The sequence below is a fragment of the Ciona intestinalis genome, chromosome 1, assembly GCF_000224145.3.
Source record: "Ciona intestinalis chromosome 1, KH, whole genome shotgun sequence".
NCBI lineage: Eukaryota > Metazoa > Chordata > Ascidiacea > Phlebobranchia > Cionidae > Ciona > Ciona intestinalis.
Window position 1 is genome coordinate 2,782,249 of NC_020166.2, and position 21,323 is coordinate 2,803,571.

General features: G+C 35.8%; 4 protein-coding genes and 1 long non-coding RNA gene across 8 annotated transcripts in view; 4 read left to right on the forward strand and 1 right to left on the reverse strand.

Annotated features, from left to right (window-relative positions):
• LOC778606 (homeobox-containing protein 1) overlaps nucleotides 1-9,158 on the forward strand; it is a 13,032-nt gene extending 3,874 nt beyond the window's left edge. For 2 of the 3 annotated variants that reach the window (XM_018811990.2, XM_002121035.2), the window contains exons 4-11: nucleotides 292-445; nucleotides 1,780-1,974; nucleotides 2,451-2,573; nucleotides 5,323-5,416; nucleotides 5,816-5,943; nucleotides 6,141-6,236; nucleotides 6,917-7,038; nucleotides 7,505-9,158. In XM_018811990.2, coding sequence (XP_018667535.1) covers nucleotides 292-445; nucleotides 1,780-1,974; nucleotides 2,451-2,573; nucleotides 5,323-5,416; nucleotides 5,816-5,943; nucleotides 6,141-6,236; nucleotides 6,917-7,038; nucleotides 7,505-7,762 — 1,170 coding nt within the window. In that variant the 3' untranslated portion in view covers nucleotides 7,763-9,158. The remainder of the gene's footprint in view (nucleotides 1-291; nucleotides 446-1,779; nucleotides 1,975-2,450; nucleotides 2,574-5,322; nucleotides 5,417-5,815; nucleotides 5,944-6,140; nucleotides 6,237-6,916; nucleotides 7,039-7,504) is intronic. The other variant, XM_018811998.2, reaches the window with a different exon arrangement.
• An 8-nt stretch (nucleotides 9,159-9,166) lies between these two features.
• On the reverse strand, nucleotides 9,167-17,752 carry LOC113475214. Its single transcript, XR_003396958.1, has 3 exons — nucleotides 17,352-17,752; nucleotides 13,703-13,705; nucleotides 9,167-9,176 (listed from the first exon to the last, which is right to left on the reverse strand). It is a non-coding gene; the product is annotated as an uncharacterized LOC113475214 (long non-coding RNA).
• On the forward strand, nucleotides 9,920-11,581 carry LOC100175644. Its single transcript, XM_002126060.4, has 4 exons — nucleotides 9,920-10,203; nucleotides 10,486-10,649; nucleotides 10,709-10,794; nucleotides 11,018-11,581. Exons 1-4 carry the CDS (start codon nucleotides 10,187-10,189, stop codon nucleotides 11,054-11,056), a joined length of 306 nt encoding a protein of 101 aa, XP_002126096.1. The 5' UTR covers nucleotides 9,920-10,186; the 3' UTR covers nucleotides 11,057-11,581.
• On the forward strand, nucleotides 13,926-17,318 carry LOC100187383 (39S ribosomal protein L13, mitochondrial-like). Its single transcript, XM_004225462.4, has 6 exons — nucleotides 13,926-14,049; nucleotides 14,394-14,611; nucleotides 15,211-15,271; nucleotides 15,906-16,004; nucleotides 16,616-16,737; nucleotides 17,191-17,318. The coding sequence occupies exons 1-6, from the start codon at nucleotides 14,026-14,028 to the stop codon at nucleotides 17,213-17,215; spliced, it is 549 nt and encodes a 182-aa protein (XP_004225510.1). The 5' UTR covers nucleotides 13,926-14,025; the 3' UTR covers nucleotides 17,216-17,318.
• Nucleotides 17,753-18,030: 278 nt separating the features above from the next.
• The window catches only part of LOC100184994 (replication protein A 32 kDa subunit-A-like), a 9,137-nt gene continuing 5,844 nt past the window's right edge, over nucleotides 18,031-21,323 (forward strand). For both annotated transcript variants that reach the window (XM_002126438.5, XM_009863898.2), the window contains exons 1-6: nucleotides 18,031-18,169; nucleotides 18,896-18,975; nucleotides 19,454-19,653; nucleotides 20,244-20,340; nucleotides 20,683-20,796; nucleotides 20,976-21,071. In XM_002126438.5, the coding sequence (XP_002126474.1) occupies nucleotides 18,145-18,169; nucleotides 18,896-18,975; nucleotides 19,454-19,653; nucleotides 20,244-20,340; nucleotides 20,683-20,796; nucleotides 20,976-21,071 (612 nt within the window). In that variant the 5' untranslated portion in view covers nucleotides 18,031-18,144. The remainder of the gene's footprint in view (nucleotides 18,170-18,895; nucleotides 18,976-19,453; nucleotides 19,654-20,243; nucleotides 20,341-20,682; nucleotides 20,797-20,975; nucleotides 21,072-21,323) is intronic.

Below are 21,323 nucleotides of genomic sequence, written 5' to 3' on the forward strand. Positions count from 1 at the left end.
TAATAGTCACTCACGAACTGACATACATGGTAACTCGTAAGCTGGCACGAGGTGTTAAACCCGTGTTATAACGACTGTCGTTTTCCGGCCACGCGAGGATAAAGTAAGTTACATTCATTCATTATAACCTATTCTGAACACGCGAAAATACCAATCTAAATACACCGGGCACTGGCCCAGTTAGAAACTATCGATATCCAATTCCATAACTAATAAAACCAATAACAAATATACAATATCCCGTTACTCAGTCTTTATTTTTATCTCTAACACGTTTTCCTCTAACTTTAGAATGCAAGCCAGCTCTCGCTTATACCGCCTGTTGCTGCGTGGCCAAATACGTCACAAGCCGTTGCCGTAGCAACAGCAGCCAGTATCCTGCAAAACGGTTTTGCTCACGGGAATGTCCCTCATTCTGTGTATCCGAGCCTTATCAACGGCAGAGGTTAGTGCTTTATAAGTGCTAAAAATGGATTTAAAACTACAAATTTTAAAAGTGCTGAAAATGCTATTAAAATAGATTTTTTACCGATTTTTGAACGATAATTTTGATTACTAAAATGACACACTTCTTGTCATAATTGAAGACTGTAGTTCGGTATTTTAAGAAATAAAAAGTGGTTTGATTAAAAAACAACTATTATTCAAACACTGTTTAAATGCAATTTCGTGTTTTTTTAAATTTTTTTTTTTTATTTCTAGTTCCCAATACGATAATCCCTCCAAATACATCGCTTACTTACTTAGTAATTTTAATTGAACCAACTATAAAGCGTTTATTCGCCTCTTATAAAAACAAACAAACAAAGAAACAACAAACGGCGTCACGGCGCAGTTTTGTTTATTTTCTAAACCGCCCAACTCGTATGTTTAGCCAACCTGTCGCGCGCCAATATATAATTTCGCAATACGTGTTGCGTCATCACCGTATTACGTCATCGGCACGAGCTGCGAACTTGAGAGGGTAATTCCCGCCTACCATATATGGTAACCTCTCCACTTGGCCTTAATTGCAGCGGTCGGCACGACCGTCACAACTAAATATCCAGCGCTGTAATTTAATTTGTAATTACTCGTCACTGATGTCTTGTAAATTACACCCACCCTCTACGTATCAGTATAATTACCACATTTATAGGAAATTTTATCGGCTTGTTGCCGTTCGATTACGAAACTTCGTAATTAATGGTTGGTCACAAACAAGAGAAAATACTGTTTTGTTTCTTTGATCTTTTGCAGCCTGTTTGTTGTTTCTTTTTAGTTTTACACTAATTCTATTTATTTTATTCTTGTTTTATTTCTGACCTTTTTATCTATATGTCGTATTTTTGCTGTCTGTTTTATTAGTTTTCCAATATCCCTTTTTTGTTCTAATTTATTCTTGTACAGTAGGGTAGGGGAAGACGGGACTTCTTTCACATCTATTTTTCGCCCCGTTAAGTAGTAAACAAAAAACATTCAAGAAATTATAAAACTTTATCCTTACGACTCCCATTGGCCGTTAGTAATTGTTTAAAACACGATCAGGATACTTAGATTTTATGTGCTAAAGGTGTTCCATCTTTCCCCACCCTACTATACTACTTTTTTAACTTGTTATTCTATTAATTTTCACTATTCCTATCTTCCCCCACCCTACAATGTATCCAAAAAATATCTTTTTTACTTTCTACTTAGAACAAACCTTGAGATATTCATTTAACCATTACACCTCAAAAAAATGTTTTCCACGTTTTCAAATTAAAATTCAACGGAATCTTTTCATCTTCATTTATCCAGGACTTCTTCAAAGAGGACCCGCGATGTCGGGAACAGGGAGCACAGTCGTAGAAGTGGATGGTGAGAAGATTGACATCACAGAGGAGCTTGAAGATCTCTTCCGACGGGATCAAGCTTCCGTTAAAGAGGACATCCGAAAATTTATCAGCGAACGTCACATTTCCCAATCCGCAATCGCAAAAGCGACAAGAAATGGTAAAAAATCTTTTTAAAACGTAACAATTTTGTATTTATAATATTTTTTAAAATATTTTTTTTATTTATAATTTTTTTAAACCTGTATTTTATTTTTTTTTAAAACGTATATTTTTAATCTTTTTTAGAACCTTTTTTTTATATTTTTTCAAAACGTAAATTTCATCCACTTGTTCATTATTAAGGTCTTAAAATTTTAGATTATCTATACGTATGTATGCATACAAAAACGTTTTATATACGTTTAAAAAATAAAAAATATACAACAATTAAATTTTTAAATTAAATGTTTTTTTATTAATTCTAATGCATTACATTCCCTTCGCTCAATAAAAATTTAACAAATTACACAAATAACAGCCATGCCCTAAAATTACCAGTTACTTCACACAAATATAGATTTTACACACATAACGGTCATACCTTAAAATTACTTGTTAATCCACACAAATATATAAATATCTTGCTTTACATAGCTATCAGCCAAAGCTACATCTCACAATGGTTAGCCCAACCCCAAGATATCAGCGGGCAGAAGAAGAAAGCCATGTACACTTGGTACATCGTGGAACGTAGAAAACCACCAGGCCTTACTAACGGTAGGTTGGGTATTTTTCTTAAGACAAACTGTCAAATTAAGTAATGTTGTAAACACATAAACAATATTTGATTGCTTATGATATTTGCAACGAATTACAACTATAAAGACTCGTAAATTTTGAATATACTAACATATAGTAGTGTGGGGGAAGATGAGACACCTTTAGCACATAATATCCAAATATCCTGGTCGTGTTTTAAACAATTAACAACGATCTATGGAAGTCATAAGGACACGGTTTTATAATTTTTTTAATGTTCTTTGTTTACTAGCAAATGGGACGAGAAAATAGAATGAAAAGGTGTCCCAACTTCCCCCACCCTACTATATACTGCTTTTCTGCGAGCACTTTGTATAGTAAAACTGGCCAACGGTGGGCATATATATTGGTGTTTCTTGTACAATTTAACTATAAAATTGCTTGCAGAAAACCTACTGTATGTATGTATGTATATATCATGGATTATAAATGTGAAACAGATTTTCTAGAGTTTGTGTTTTTGCTCTCTAGAACCGATATTACTTCTGCAATAATACGACAAGACGTCGTCAGAGTCACAGTCCTGGGTCCTTTTAACTCGATTTACAAAAAAAACTAGTTGTTCGTTTAGTTTGTCTTAATCTTTTGGAAACAGATTTCGCATCAAAGTTCTTTCGTTTTATTTTTTTTTAGATTTTTGTCAAAATATTATGTGTTATGTGTTTTTCGTAGGATTTTTCGGTTTATAAAAAAAATAATATTTTTTCCGGATTTATCCACTATGACTAAATCGTTTTAAATGTGTAAAGACCCCGCCCATATTACATTAAAGCGCTTTTCCGCCTCATTTTTTCTATACGAAAACCCAAAACCGCCTGCGAAGTGGTTTTTATCCGCCGATCCCAGACCGTGTTTTTATAACACGTTTAAAAATTAAAACGGCTCCGTTATCCCGGTTTAATTTTTAATGAATACAGCAGACCAGCATTGTCCTATCTCTTATCGCTAACCCAGACCTTTTCGTCGTTACCCTCTGACACTAACTGCGCCGTTAACCACTCACGAATTGTGTATTCCTAAAGCTAAATATAATCGGCCAGCTGACGCGCGTGATAGCCTGACACGTCTTGACGACCCGTTGTTTATACTCCATATTAATAAATGATAGCGGGCATTAATGATGAATTGCGAGCCATCGAATGAGCTTCTTTCCGAAATGTTTTCCTCCGGTTTTACATAATCCGCACCGGTGTGTGTTTACGTATATTCATGTCAGCACACCCGCTCTAATAAGCCTACATACATATATCCTCTACGCGCAAGATTTAACACCTAAATCCTACAGTTTAAGCCGTGTCATGCCAGCGTAAAACACGAGGCAATTTGCCAAGAAAGTCTGTCTAATTACTTTTTTAATGGTACAGTCTTATCCTTAATATGTTGATAAGACAGCCCACGTAATTCTACTACAAGGCAATTTGTGCAGCAATGGCGCCTTCTCATTTAAGTTTCGACGCCTTAAACCGCACGACAAAAACACGACCATTTAACAGCTGTGAACACCTCAAAACTATGACCAAACCAGATGCGACTTGAATCGCCCGCTCATTTAATTAACTTAATTGCGTAATAGGTATCAAGAACTTTGCCACAAATAAGTTTAATCCGCTATGTTGCAACGTAGACCAACACTTCGGTACTTGGTCGTTATCGGAAACAAGTTGCCGACAATTGGGAATAACGAGCCTCCGGCAGCCATGACGAGCAATTCCATGAGTTTGCAAAGTTTGACTTGAACGTTTCGAATATTTTTCCCTAAATAAAAAAGTTAGAAAAGTCCAAAGATTTAATATAGGGCGGGGAAAGATGGGGCACCTTTTCATTTTCTCGTCTCAATTGGTAGTAAACAAAGAGCATTCAAAGAATTATAAAACCGTATCCTCACGACTCTCATATACCGTAGATAATTGTTTAAAACACGATTAGAATATTATGTGCTAAAGGTGTCCCATATTCCCCCCACTCTACTATACACCATGTTGTGCATTTTCAAATATAACTCTTGGCCACTAATACCCCCATCAACCTCTGGCACGGCTATTCCTATACCACATAATAGCTTTGTTTTCAAACTACACCATTTCCCAACAATCAAATTTTGGGTGGCGGGTGAAAACAAATTTAGTGCGTTTATAAATTGTTAATGTACCGGTTATAACGCAATATCGTTTGAACCGCTGCGCACCCATATGTTACTGCTAATCCAGCGCAGTTTTTCTGCCTTAGCGTCGGATTAGGTCGGTTCATATATGACTACTGCATAATAATAGAGACAATACAATACCTGCTTCTTAAATTGTATACAACGCATCAGCCGAATTTATAATTTAAATATTGTACGCGTCTCCTTGCCCGTTGCCAAGCTGTCTTTTATCCGTAAACTGAAATTGGGTCTCTCCTACATTTTTTTATTGTATATTATCGTAGGGGAAGATGGGACACCGTCAGCACATAATATCCACACATCCTGATCGTGTTTTAAACAATTAACAGCGGTCTATGGAGGTCGTGCGGATACGGTTTTATAATTATTTGAATATTCTTTGTTTACTACCAAACTGGACGAGAAAATAGAATAAACGGGGTCCCATCTTCCCCTACCATACTATGTATATAAAATGTTACAATAAAAAGGTACTGGCTACGTAATATCGTCACAAACACATGTGTCAATTTTACACAAATCTTAGTTTATTTAAATTTCCAGGCATGAGCTCGGTCCCCCCTGTAGTGTTTCGTCACAACGAGATTGAGAATGATTGCATAAGCCCTATGATGATGAAGTCGAAACGAGGAGCAAGGTTAGTTGACGACGAATATTAACCTCGTGACGTCATAGATACTAGTCCTGGCGTCACAAAGTTAGTTTTATGACGTCACCAAATCAAATTTAAAACGTTTAAAAATATGCGTCATGTACGTGTCCTTGGGCAAGACACTTAACTGCAATTGCTCCAACCCAGTGGTCATTAATGGGTTGTCCAAATTATCAGCCACACATAAAAAAGAATGAAAAAAATCTCACCTCCCTCTCCCCAAAAAAACACAAAGTAACATACTTGGTAACCCGTAAGCTGGCACAAGGTGTATGAAACTGAACACCCGTGTTTAAAGACTGTCGTTTTTCAGCCACGCGAGGTTAAAGTAAGTTACATTTATTCACTAGTTAAACCTAATAACCCCCGTGTATCAAATCTAAGGTTCACCTGGCCAAAGGAATGCCTGTCAATACTTGAGAATTATTACAACGCAAACTCCTATCCTGATGAATGTAAACGTGAGGAGATAGCACATGCTTGCAATGCGATCATACAAAGTCAAAAACCAGGTAAAAACGCCACATATTCTTAGTTCGAATTGCTCTTTTATAGTGCCTAGCCCTTTTTAACAGGTGATTTTTTTTGGAAGGCGGGGGTATTTTAAAAACTTACTCGATTTTATAAAAAAAAAAAAAAAAACGTTTTTGCCATTTTTTGGCAAAAATTGCAGTTTTTGTAACTTACAGCATATTTTAACGTTATACAGGCAGCATGCTTACAGAACTGGACAAAGTGACCACTGTTAAAGTTTATAATTGGTTTGCAAACCGACGCAAAGACGATAAACGTCGTCGTCACATAGGTAAGAATAATGTTTTACTCAACGTTTTTTATTTTGTTTTGGCAGGTGGCGTTACGTGTTAACTTTTAGTAGAGTGGGGAAGATGGGACATATTTTCATTATGTTTTTTTTTCGTTCCATTTGGTGGTAAACAAAGAACATTAAATGAATTTTAAAACCGTATCCTCACGACTCCCATAGATCGTTGTTAATGTTTAAAACACGATCAGGATATTTAGATTTTATGTGCGAAAGGTGTCCCGTCTTTCCCCACCCTACTATATAGTAGAAAACAAGGTGTATAGTCGTTATAGTAGAAAACAAGGTGTATAGTCGTCTGCGTGAAGGCATACTGTAGTTCAGTTTATAGTTAATTCCGAAAAAGGTGCGCGATCGCTCCAACCCAGTGGTCACCAATGGGTTATCCAAGTTGTCACCCATACATAAAAAAATAAAAATATCGTTCACCAACGAATTCACACCCGTGTCATATCAACAAATGTTAGCACACGAGCACAAATAATAAAATTTATTTCAAAAATACATTTCTGTTTAAAAAAATCGTTTAAATTTTTTTATTATTTTTTAAACTGTGTCCAATTTAATCAAATCCCGGCTATCATTTGCATTTTAAATGAATTTCGTTCAAAATTTAATATTTTTTTTTCATTTCTAAATTTTACCTAAACCCTGTTATATAGAACACGTGGAGGCAATGGACCAACACCATCTCATTATGAGCCCTCGTCGTAACTCGGCCACTTCACCTTCCCCATCTTGTCATTCAAACGACAGCTCACAAGGGGTTGAAAGCAACGAACGCGTAAGTAGTTTTGGTCGGATTTAAGGGTCAGTTTTTGCCCGCTTTTTTTGCTCAATTTTTGTCAATTGATCATTTTTTTGTTTTTTTAATTTTTTTTTTTGTTTTCATTTTTTTTGTTTTTAAATCTGTTGGGTTCTTTTTCGTATTTTTTCAACCTTTTTGTCAGAAGCTACTTGCTGTTAGGACCAGTGTCATGATAATTATGTACTCTACTCATACAAAATAATTTTTTCAGTTTTATTCGGCTGTTCATGGAAAATACTTTTTACCTTATAAATAAAAACGATTTTTTAAACTGGTGTAAAATATACAACAATTGTATAATTTTTCGATTAATTAAAAAAATATTTTAGTTAAACAAAAATTTATATCCCCTCGCGAATCTATTCGTGGCGCGGCGGTCGCTGCTTGTCACGTAACCGGTGTGCTTGTCACGTAACTTGTACACCTCCCTTCCCCACCACAGAACTACAGCTCATTCCCACTACCTATCCCCCCACAGTGCATGGTGATACCCAAGAAAGAAAATCCTATGCAGCTAGCACTTGAAATGGCGGCTGTTAACCATTCAATCATGGCGCTCGTCAACCCGCATCAGGTCGACGATCCGATGCGAGAAGACGAGGAAGACGACCTTGGAGAATCTTCCTCGGAGGAAATCCAACGACCAGAGGAGCGTAGACCGTTTGAACGCTTACCGGACAACCGAAGCTACGCCGGCTGAGTCTTTCCAAACTCCCCGTTTAATTCCGATCTCTTGCGCCACCGATGGAGCATGCTTCGCCTTGCCCGCCGTCGAGCTGTCCCCCCCTCCTTGCCTTCAGCGCTATTTATGTTCAGTATTCCAATATTATTGCGAAATACGAACCTTTAAAGTCGTCTTACGACTCGTTCCACGCCTTAGTTTCTCGCCCTGCCTTGCGCGGCGTCGGTCGCTTTTTTTCGTCCCCTATCGGTGCTAGGGGTGTCTGTTTTCCTTATTGCGCTCTAACCAACGTAAACTGTGCCATTCTACATGTCCGCTATAAAACAGTATACAACACAACCTAAATGCAGGTAATTTTCCAACTTAAGCAAACGATAACATTTCCTATAGTAACCGGTTCCAAATACCCGGCCATCTCCACCATATAAAGTATTCCTTTACCTTTTTCACCCCCAAAGCAAAGGGTTCGTTCCTTCTCTATATAGTACTGACTCGCCCGAGCTTGTTCGTTTTATTCTTTCTTTCTTTTACCTTATACGCGTCGCGGACGAGCGTTTTTTCAAATACCCCCCAGCAGTGTTAGCTTATTGTTCTGTCCTCTTTGCACGTCCGTATTTCCCGTTTTCCGAGGCCCGCTAACGCAGTAATGTTGCCCACACACATATAAACGGCTTCGAATACTCCATTTTCGTCTAACGATTTATAACAATTTCTCCATATAAAACTACCCAAAGCTAGACTGCAACGTAACAGCACCCAGACAGCCCAATAGCAGTGCTACCCACAACATATCTGTATTCTCCACTGTTAAAAAAGACCCCAGCGCTTGACTTTTCACGAGGCTTCTCCGCCACTGCCAAGTGCTTTTTTGGTATTCTGACTGCTCCCGCTGGGTCACGAACCCGGAACTCCTGTTCCTGCAAACCAGTTTCACGTTCAGTATTGTGTCCGCCTTTTTTATCGCACTTACAGAACTTAAATTTCGGCAATAACGTGTGTAAATATTGTTCCTATCCTTATACACGCTGTGGACTTTGCAGCGCTGGCGTTTTATTTTATTTTATTCTATCCTATACATTATCCCATAGGCGCCAAACCTGGGGTTTCAGGCTAGGCAGGCCTGCCGTGAAATTTTTTCCTCTAAATTAATCAGTAAACATTAAAACAAAAATCGTTTTGAGAAATTCGCATCCAGCAATTTCTGCCTTCCCTGCAGTTTCAAAACTTTGGCGCCTATACATTATCTATATATTCAATATATGTATTTAAATTTTTGTCGCTGATGCCCTCCTTAACGGTTTGGTGCTGAAGTCACGTGCATGCTGTACCATTGTGACGTCGATACATGTGACGTGTTTCTTTTTACAATCAAGCCCGAATGATGTAAATTAAATAAACGGCATTACCGTTGTAAGAGCGAGTGTTTTGTAAACTCGATACTAATTGTACCTTGGGGTAAATATAGAAATAAAGTAGGGCGGGGGAGATGGGACACCTCTTTATTTTATTTTCTCGTCCAATTTGGTAGTAAACAAAGAACATTCGAAAAATTATAAAACCCTATCCTCATGACTCCTATAGACTGTTGTTAATTGTTTAAAATACGATCAGGAAATTCGAATATGAGGTGCTAAAGGTGTCTCATCTTTCCCCACACTACTATATGTTACAAAGTTACATATGCTTGTAACTGCACACGAGGTTTATAAAACACGACGTCCGTTTGATAACGACTCTCGCTGCCCGCCATTCGAGGATAAACAAGTTACATTCATTCATTTATCTCAAACAGTTTAATAGCCACCGTTAAAACTTTAGAATGTACGCTTACCAATGCAGAATTACCTGACACGATCTGCAGTTAACTGCGTCGGTGTAATTTAAACGAAATTAAACAACCTACGCTTTGTATACTGACCTGCACTGAACTATGCTTTCTTATGGGAACGTTTCGTAGTCACATGTATAATAAGAACCGAGCAGTCGTATTCAAATCGTTGCTACCATAGCCGGCGTGTGTCCAAGGACAAGATATACGTGGTGTTTTGTAAAAGTTGTCAGGCACACATTACAAAGCAAGTCCGTAACAAAGTTACATCCGTGGTAACTCGTAAGCGGCACGAGGTGTGTAAAACAGAACATCCGTGTTAAGGACTGTCGTTGCCCCGCTACGCAAGGATAAATAATTCACGTTCATTCATCAAAGGTATTTGCATAAAAGATAAGCTTTTGTTTTCCATTGTTGTTCTCGCTTCCCGATCAGGGTAAAATTGCCGAAAATTCTTTCTCACGTCATTTCCTATTATCGACTACAAAGTGCTATCTTCTATCACGTATCCAACGTGTTCGACGTCACACTTAAACTGGCTTACAGAGTTTGCATAGCGTAAGTCGAGCTTTGCAAGAGAATTTTCATGTATACAGAGGCAGATTACTGAGAACATGGCTTCCAATTCAATGTAAGTTGTATTGAATGTTTCTGTATATGATCAGCTAAATACATTTTGTGCAAAAATGCATACTGCTCTGAGAATTAGAATTCAAATAGCATGTTCCATAGACCTTCTAGCGTGCCTCCGCGTAGAACCTGAATAGATAGTCCGATACTGCTAACTGAGATAGCTACATCACAATACGTTTAACGAAGCAATCTAGTTCTATAGTTATCCAATCAATTAAAATCAAACCTTAAAACCTAACAATCGACCTATACAGACTACCATTCATTGTTGTCTTAACAGCTTCAAGAATTTCCGTGAAAGCTTGAACTCGTGGTTAATCAATGTAGCTGGCGTTTCCCTCACCGATATCAGCAACAAAGATCCTTTCAGCAATAAATTCAACATATTTTTGTTCGCCTCCCTCATGGCAATGCTTACTGCCTTTTTGACTCTTTTCGTTATTGGTAAGTTTCAGTTGGTAAGGCTCTATATGGTACACCTGTTTAACTACCTGCCTTTTCAGCTTGTACTTACGAATGTTGCTTCGCTGCACAAGACAAGAAACGTTTTAAAAAACAAAAGAAAAGAGCGGCGTCCATAACATACAGAGTGAGTCCTGGTGAAATTATATTTGTTTTTTTCGTATAAATATCTAAAACACCCTTTCGGTATTTTGCATTCGGGCGCTTAGCTCACTTTCTCAAACCTTAACGTAATTTGTTTCTCATGAAATGGTGTCTTATCCTTCCCGCCCTATTATATCATATTAAACCTATAACCTATATACATATGTCATTTTAAACAAAGAAGTTATTATAATATCTCACACCAGGATTTCGGTAACGTGTACGAGATGCATGAAAACATATAGGAGAGAGCTCGACCGACGCCACGACAAACACTTGAACTTACCCAATATACACATGATATGTAAAAATGTTAGTGCATTGCTGCGATTTTCGTTCAATTATAGATGTGTTCTGTTTATTCTCTTTTTCTCTATTTTACGTTACAGATTTGTATGTATGTCCTAACTGCTGTCAGTCCTCTACAAAAATAGTATTTCGACACACAAAATTTATGGTATTGCATTAATTTTTACCTACGAGATTTAACCCATAAGGAACCACTGTGTTGGAGCAATTGCCGAATAATGTCTTGCCCAAGGATACATGAGCCTACAATGGTAGCAGGGTCGGGCCGCAAAGACATCACCCTATTGGCACAGGCAGGCGCGCCAACAATTGTGCACAATTAATTGTACGTCATCGTTACTAAGCGTGGGTATTAGTGCGTATTGATATTAACTTGTGAGTAACTGTCCAATTATGGAATACCTATATTCCATTAGGTCCACACATTTCACACATATGTAATATGTTTCCACGTTAAAATATATCAGTTTAATTTCGGTTCACAGCAAAACGCTGTGGTTTTAACCAGTATCAGTATATATATAAACGAAACTCGTAAAGTTAATGTATAAGAAGTCATAATAGTGAAGCATATATATATAAAGGCTAGTAAGCGCAGAAGAGGCGTTTTAATAAACCTAAATCGTTTACCTGGTACATAATCATATATTTATATATAATAGGGTGGGGGAAGATGGGACATCTTTTTTTCTGTCTTCTTGACCCATTTGGTATAGTAGACAAAGAACATTTAAAGAATTATAAAACCATACTCTCACGGCATCATGGACCGTTGTTAATTGTTTAAAACACGATCAGGGTATTTGGATACTATGTGTTAAAGATGTCCCTTCTTACCCCACAGTACTAACCACCCATACGCAGAACCATTCCTTATAGAATATATTTAGCTTGAGTTGACTTGTGTTAATGGTATTCACCAAGCACAGCTATGGTGAGTGTGCGTCCAAGTAAAGTTAGATTCACTCGGGATACCATAAAGCCACATTTCCGAAACAACCAGGGGGTTTCAGTTAATCAGGCCATCAGTAAAATTGTAGATGGTTCCATTCTTATAGAAGACTTTCCGATTATAGAAGTCATCAAGATCGGCAAAGAGTTGTACAGTCTGAACAACAGGCGATTGTACATGTACAGGGTATTGGAATTGAAACAATTCCTTGATAAGATGCAAATTAAAATAATTTCGAAAAAAAAGCTCAAGAGTTGGAAGTTTAGAACGCGAAATGATGGGAAGTCAGTAGAAGTAAAAAATGGTGAAACCCTTGAACATGCCCATGCCCCTCCAATACACGCAGTAATAGAGTGATAACAGATTTTAGTTTTGTAGTAGATAAAAATAATTGTTTATTGTTTAGGACAAAAAGAAGAAAAGGAAAAGAGGCAGAAATAAAACCAGAAATCACCGATAAAACCTCGTGTAGTTTTGTGACGCATTCTGTTCCAACATTTTTTGTGACTTATAACTGGGACTTCCCCGTGAAGCTAACAAGTTTTTCGTGGCGTCAAACTATATACGCAACCGTGCGACCATGGTAGGCCTATCTATGGTGTCTACTGTCTAGTGTAGAAAATCTTATAAAAATAATTTTTATTATATTTTTGCTTTAATAAAGCTATAGAAACGTTGCGTTAAAAAAAATTGTACAGCTGTATTTACGTTTCAATTATTTTCATTGTATTTTATACTATGTATTTGTAATCACTGATTTGCTTTGTTTAAAACATATATATTGAAATAAATAGACAAAACAAGTATTGCCTTCTTATAAAAACCATGTGTGACATAAACAAAACCTGTAAAATTGTCTTCGCTATGACCATTTGTCCATTTATATCTTTTCAATTTTATTATAAAAGGACCATAAAGTATACTCTAAACCAGTGCTCTTCAACATTTTATGGGCTGGTGAACCCCTAAAGTTGTTGCGTCGAACTCATGCACCCCTGATTGCTTTGGCACACCCCCTGATTGCGTGGCGGGAAAGTAATGTAACTTTGTGGGTAATTGTTTTTTTATGTTTTTATGCATGGCGGACAATTCATTACGTTTACACTTTAAAACTTTAGTTTTCGATTTAAAGCCAAATTAACTGAGTTAAGTATGTTATCAAAGGTAAACGATGCTAATTGCGAACTAGGCTCTTTGTCTTTGCTTACCAAAATAGAACAATAGTAACATAACATAGTCATTAGTGTAGCAATAAAGGGATTTGGGTGTCTATTTCATTACTGATAATTATCGGCTCTGCATGATGTCTGACCGTATATAGAAGATAGAAATGTCTTTTGAAACGGTGCAAAACGTACTTACTAATAGCCTATTTTGCCCGGAACGTTTTCCTGCCGGTCCGTATTTAATGGGTCTCGCATCGTGTTTGTTCCGAACTACTGCGCATGAGTGGTGGCACCCGATCCAAATTCAACGTTCGGAACAAATATATCACGACAGCTGCAGTTAGACTACTCGGTGTTCCTATGACTTTGTATAACACATGTGTAGCCTACTTCATTAAGGACACTTACGCCCACAATGATGGCAGCATCGAGCCTCGAGTCGTTACCTATGGTTATTGGTAGACGTGCTTACCACTGAGCAACGGCGCCGAACTAAATCTATAAATTAAGATGTTACAAAAAAAAATAGTAAATTAGTACACAAATTAATGGCATCATCGAAATTTGAGTAAATACATGCGATGTTACGTATGAAGCCTTTTAACACCCTTTTCCCGCCGGGGACAAATTCTTCATCCCATCTGCTTTAATTATTTGCGCATGTTCAATTTTCGTTTGTTATTGTTTTGATAGAACAGTTGGAATCAATCGAAAAACAGTCAAGTTTTACATTTATTGGGAATTTAAACCGCGTATCTGGTATTAAAATACTGCAGCATCGCCTGCAATGTCATTTGGACGAGCGAACCAGGTAATTTTTTATTTTATTGTTCATTTATAGTGTGCTGTGTGCAAGTCAGTAAGTCACTTTTTCTTTTACTTTATAACAGCCATTTCTTTTATATGTGTATAATTCACCTTGTTGTGTTTTATTGTCTAATTTGGCAACAGGGTGGTATGCGCAAAATCGTGCTGCGTCATTTTTAAAGGTAATTTTTAGCACAAACTGGCGACTTTTTTCAAAACATTGTACAGCGGGTAAAAGTGAAGCCTAAAGAAACACAATGAGACCAAATTATTACTAATATTATTTACCATTATTTTTTGTGTCTCTACTTATCTCGTGATACAACAGTCCATAAACTTATATTTCAGCAATGGTCAACTTTTTCCAAAGCCTGGTACTTGTTGAATGCTGACCGGCAACCTCCAGGCAAACTGGCAGATGTTGCGGCCAAGTATTTAATGGGGATGCATAAACCTATCTATCATCCAACATCAAGGGTAGGCGACCATGTCGTTATTATTAATGCAAAGGAAATTGCTTATTCTGGAAATAAATGGGAGGAGAAGACTTTTCATTCACACACAGGGTGAGATTTTGTGGGAATTTGGTTTTATTGAAGCACTTGTATTTTAATAATAGTTTATTTGTGACGCTATATTTTCCATAAAAAAAATGGTGAAATTGCATCAAAAAAATATATTATTGACCAAGTTTTTGTTCAAATGACACACATATATATATATATATATATATTGGAAACTAATGGTACAATATTAATTTTTAAAAAAACATTTATGGTTTAAAATGTGCAAGGTTTAAATTTGGCTCATTAATCCCTGTTTGACATTCTCTGTTTAGTAATTTAAGATTCTTTGAGATAGTGTAGTACTGTAATTTTTATTCAAACAATTTCAGTTTTTTCTTATAATCTACGAACAAATGGGCAATATATAATTGTTGTTTGGTTGCTGTATTCTGTTTTTCATTTTAAATATTTTTTAATCCTAGCTACCATATTCCAAGAAACAATAAAAGTTATTATTATAATTCAAACATGAAAAAAAACTTTGAATCACTTGTTTTATTTTCAATATATATAATTTCTTCGTAATTGGCGTAAAACATCTGTGTAATTGATAAAAAAATTTATCAGTTCGGATTTTTTATTTTCGAATTATGTTTTAGTCGTAAGAAAGGAAGATTGATGATGCGAGCGTTTGAAGTTCACGAACTCGATCCTACATGGGTTAGTTTAGACTTCATTACAGTTTTTCATTCAGTCATTTCAAATTTTTCACTCTATGTCTCTTTTACGGTGTAAATCAACTTTTACTAAAATACGGCGAAGTCATTATCACAAAGTGAAACACTAATGGTGTAGAAAAATTCTTTGGTTAAAATCGTCAAGACTATACATTTTCAGATTCAATGTTTTTTTTTGTAAAATGTTTATAGAAATTTTTATTATGGTTAAATTTTTAAAGTTTTTAAATATGGAACGCCTTTTAATGACACCAATGAAAGTTAAAACCTGTCCATACCTTTCCTGTTTTCTTCACAAAAGCACATGTTGAGTGACCTTACTAGAACTGGCTATATCAAGTGGTTCCTAACATATTTCTTTGCTGTACCCCTTTCAAATCACCTGCTAGTTCTTGCACCCTCTTCTAGAACTGCTTATATAGATTAGACCCTAATGATTTAGCATCCCCGCACCCCCAGGAATAGTTCTCGCAATCATGGTAAAGAAACCCCATAGTGACCTTACTAGAACCCTTTGCAATCTCCCATCCCCCTTATTAACCCCATGATATAAAATGTTATGAAGTTTCTATGTAAAAAACTAATATCGAAAATCGTATACTATTACATGATTTCAGATTGTGAAACGTTATGTTTACCGTCGCTTGCCTAAAGGTTCATATGGAGGAATGTATAAACGGAATTTGTTTCAAAAACTTCATGTTTTTGCTGATGAAGTAAGTTATTTAATTTATTTTTTTCCAATATGGTATGAACGAATGTAACTTCCTCGCGTGGCTGGAAAACAACAGTCGTTATAACACAGGTTTAACACCTCGTGCCAGCTTCAAGTTACCATGTATGTTACTTTGTGGGTGATTATTTTTTTATGTATGGCGGATAATTTGCACAACCTGTTAGTGACCACTGGGTTGTAGCAAGTGTTTTGCCCAAGGACACGTACGCCCACAATGGTAGCAGCGTCGTAGAAGTATCAGTATGCATGATAATGATGTAGCTAGTATCTACCAATATTTTTTCGTTATCAGTGCCCATTGTTTCTAGCCGTTTAAAGACCTAAACTGTTTGAATTGTTGTCATTTATTGTCATTTTACACAGTACTATACGCAAACCAATTCTTGGCGTTTCAGAGTAGACTGAGTATTTGCGGTAGATTAATTAGTAAACACTTCCATCCAATAAGTTTAATATTATTTTCCAGACTCTACAGTTAATTTTACCCACTAGGCCAATCCACTTCTACCTTCAAACTTGTTTATCATAAACTTAACTCTGCATTGTACTTTTGGCTATAAAAACTTCTTCAAAATGCATATTTTTTTGCAGAATATACCCGAAGAAATAAAAGAAAACATTTCTTTTGTAATACCTCAACCGCGTAGGGTATTTAAAGGAATAAATGATTATACTCAAGAAGAAATTGACAATTTCCCTAAATTATGGATCCCGTAAGTTGCTTCCCATTTACTTTTCGTATTGTTTTTGACAAATTTATGCAATATATTCATTTTTATAATATTTAACTATTATTTTTGAATTTTTATAAATTATTAAATAGTTTGACTTTTTTCCTAATATCTCTATGACTCTATCTGTATGACAAATTTTATTATAAAGATCAGGAAATATGTTGTAGCAGCTATTTAAAGCCACATTCGGGATGTTTTATACTTAAACTTGTCTGAAAAATTCATGAGCAAGCAAATCTGAATTGAATATAGATATAGTTAGCTGCCTACTTTTCATGTGGTTTTTAAGGCCTCCTAAAAAAATAAATAAATGAACTAAAAAATAAATAAATAAATTTAGTTTGCACTGAGTAGATAATTATATATTTAAAACTAATGTGTGGTATTGGTGCATTAGTTTCAAACTTTTTAGTAATCCTTGTTTTTTTGCAGTTCTCCAGATTTTTTAAAAAGATGAAGCTTGGTGATCCTTTTACAACATTTTATTTTTCTCACATTGAGCATTTGCTGTTTTCTTAAATAAAATCATTTGTTTATGAATGGAGCTTTTTGTATCATGACTATTGCTTGTAGCATGAATAAATATAAGGAACTGTGGGGGCGGCTAATGTTGAAGTTGAGGGTTCGCGCTCCGCAGCCTCGCGACGACGCTGTTCCATCCTGCCCCGACGCACACGCTATCCGACTCCGCAACGCTGATTGCATATCGATGTAAGACATTGTACGGCACAGCTCAGTTTATTGTACGGTGAAAGAGCGACATCGTGCTTAGAGGCAAAGTGAGAACAGCAGGGTATTGCAAGCCCCGTACTGCCTGGCAGTACAGGAAAGTGAAAGGTTTATATAACGAAAAACACGTGTAGCAAAACAATAAAACGCGTCATTGGCATGTGGCAATTGCCTCGCCTGGCATACACACAACTGGGTAATTGTTTTATTATCACGATTAGAATGACGGGAAAGTAGATGTTACGTAAGCAGCGAAACTGCATTCCATTCCTTTCCTGCTTTTGTTTCCGCTATACAACGTTGCTTTATAATCAATCTTTATGCATTAGTGTTAAATTTAGCTATCTTTATATGATTGAATCTGTGCTAGAGCACAATCAACCGCTACAGAACGAACGAAGCGGATTGTTAGGGGTGTAATAAAACAAACACGAGGTACACGATTTCTATGTTTGGATTTTCCCGCGAAATGTATACAGTCAAAATTGTGAAAGTTATTTGGGACGAAATAGTAAAATAAAAATGTTTTTTAGGCGTTGTTGAAACCACCAAATTAACAAACAAGTGGTATGACTGATGTTTATTAGTATCTCATTACTAAATGTATTATCAGGATTCAATTTGTGTTTAAATTTAGGCTAAAAATTGAATTAAATCATGTTTCAAAACGCTGGAGGAAATGGTAAGTTTATGTTTGATTATAAATCGTATACGAATACGATAGACTACTCGGTCCATCATCGTCCATGAATATATTTTATCACTGTTAACATAGGATACAATCTAATATTTGTTACTGTACTGAATGCAAATGGCTAGAGACATAAAGTAGCATGTGTTGGAAAAATGAAATCTGGCATCGGTAATCCTTTAGCTGATGGGCACCTGAAATTTTGGTTTCAAAATGTTCCTTAGGTCTCACTGATACCCACTGTATAATTTTTTTTTGACAAAATTCGGGCGTTCATGTCGAAAATTAACTTTAAAAATGCGCGAAATCGTGCTGCGTCACCGTATTTTCCACACCAGCCGTTATGAATTAAACCAAGGTTGGATTATTACGTCATAAAATGCGTGTTGTTACGTTTGATTCCTACGTTAAAACAGTGGGAAAAAAACAAGGTTATAACGTGAAGAATCTGACCGTTACTACTTACCACTATAACCACTTACCCCTAACTAATAACTCCCAAAATTTGAACTAAATTTGGTTAATTGTTTAATTAATCCGCATGTGTGAGACAGATTATGACGTGCTTAACCAAAAGTTTGTAAAAAAATCGCTTGTGCATCTGCCATACTCTGCAGATTGGCTTTCCACTAGCCTGTACCATACACAAAGATTTTTCACTGGTGCCTTATATTTTTATAATATGGGGTGTTTTAACAATTCGAAATATTCCTTCAGATTTTGGTGGAGGATTTGGAGGTGGCTTTGGTGGGGGTGGAGGATTCTCATCTCCTGCTGCCGGTGGTGATAAACAAAAAGTAAAAGAAACGTTAAAAACAACAACAACATAATGCTTCTATGTTTTAACTGAATTTCGTATTGTTTTTGTCATAGTTTTTTTTTACACCTAAAATAATCTTTTTTATTGCTGACTTGGGCTATACTTTTATTTTAAGATTAACATTTTACACTGCTGCTAAAAAATATTTAGCTTAGGGAAATATGTATTTATGTCTTCCTGCTTATAAGTTTGGTTGGTTTTTTTTAACAGGTTTCTGAAGTCTAAAAATTTATTTTATTTGCCGCATACCCAGGATCGACACATATGGTAGTAAATAAAAAATGCTTTACAAAGGTATAATGCGTTGGGGTAGAATCTCACATTTTCGACTTGGCAAAAAATCGGATTTTTTCGAGTTTTGTTACAAACACATGATACCGAGTCCAAGGCTCACTTTTTCTTTAATAAACATTTCCATTATTGTACAATAAATTAATCTTACTTTTTTCAAATAGAAATTTCGATTCCACAACATTGTCCCCATATTTGCTTCTCACTTGAAAGAAATCGTGTCCGACGACTCTGGATTCAAACTGGGCAACACTGAAGTAAGCCAGGTCACATTGGTGGGAACTGTAATTCAAGTTGAGCACAGCCAGACATGCAACACTTACAAAGTGGACGATACAACTGGGTTTGTCACAGTTAAGCACTGGTAAGTGTTTATAATGGGATTCCTTTTGCATATAGTTATGTATATATATATATATATATATATATAAATAAATGGATTCTATTGTCTCTATTAATTTCAGGCATTTATTTAATCCTATATGCTAGACGTAATGTTTAAAGCACCAGATTTTTACATATTCTTAGTCTCAGATATCTTATATATATAAATATTAAATTAGACTGTTCATTTTTGGCTCAGTTAATTTCCTGCATTTAGTTAAACTAGATGCTAGACCTAATGTTTCAGGCAGCACAACAGAAATAAATATATTAGGACAATTTTGTTATGATATTAACTTACCTACACTACACTTATACACACTTATCCACACAAAGTTAAAATTCCTAACTTGTCTTGAAAAAAATGTTATTCGAGGTTTAGCACAGTGCTTGTCTACTGGTTTGTGCAATTTATTTTTGCATTAAATAAATTTGCATTTTTAAAAATCATTTTTTTCGGAATATTTTTTATTCGAGGTTTAGATCAGTGCTTGCCTGCCTTGTGCGCCAATAATTTTAGTAGCCTATCTTACCTGCATTTTAAGTTTTAATTATGTTGTTTTTTATTAGGAATTCTTTCACTGAGGATGAAGATGCGCCAGTTAATGAAGATGTTTTTGAAGAGGGCACGCCAGTGAGGGTCTTTGGTCAAATGAGAGTTTTTCAGGTCTTTTAAAACTATCTGTTTAATCTTATCAGTATCACTAACGTAACATCTTCTTTTTTGATACTCGGCTGAAACATATTCTCGTAGGTTTTTCCCCATGATGATGTCATAAGTGCTCAGCGAGCCTGAGCTTTTCCAACTTCAGCACATCCCTAGACATTTAAATTGGTAATTGCCAAAATCTGACTACATTTAAATTTCCCTGGCATTTGCTGTAGGAACTAGCACCTATATAGAATAGAAATATCCAATATTGCAGCTCTTCCATCTTTAGTCTTTTGTAAGGTTAAGGATTCTTTATTAAAATATTTATATTTTTAAATTTAAATTTGTATTTTTTAGAAAAACATCACTCTGAATGGTTTGCATGTCAGAAAAGTTGAAGATTTAAATGAAATTACAGTTCATATGTTGGAGGTTATGCACTTCAAACTCGCTACAGATGCTAAGAAAAAGGTAAATTAAAAGGTTGTTATTTATTACTTAATTTTCCATTTTTTGTATTGAATGAAAGGCAATTGAAAACCAAATCAAATTGGCAAATTGGGCCATTTCCAAACGCCCAGCATTAATTTTTTTCCGATTTACATCTGAAAATATTACTAAAACATACCACCATGTTTTTATGTTTACAGGGCTTTGACATGGGACCTACGTCAAGTGGATTTCAGGGCAATGTTTCAAATAATGATCAGTCAATGGACCTGGGAATGGATTCTGTGCAAACTCAGGTCAGTAGGAAATTGTAGATACTTATTATTTTTTATTACAAAAGATGAGCAATATTTGATTTACACTTAGATTTAAATGTGTCTCGTTTATTTGTATTGAATGAATGTAACTTACTTTATCCTCGCGTGTCCAGAAAACGACAGTCGTTATCACACGGGTTTAACACCTCGTGCCAGCTTACGAGTTACCATGTATGTTACTTTGTGGGTGATTATTTTTGGGGGATTTTTTTCTTTTTTCTATGTATGGAT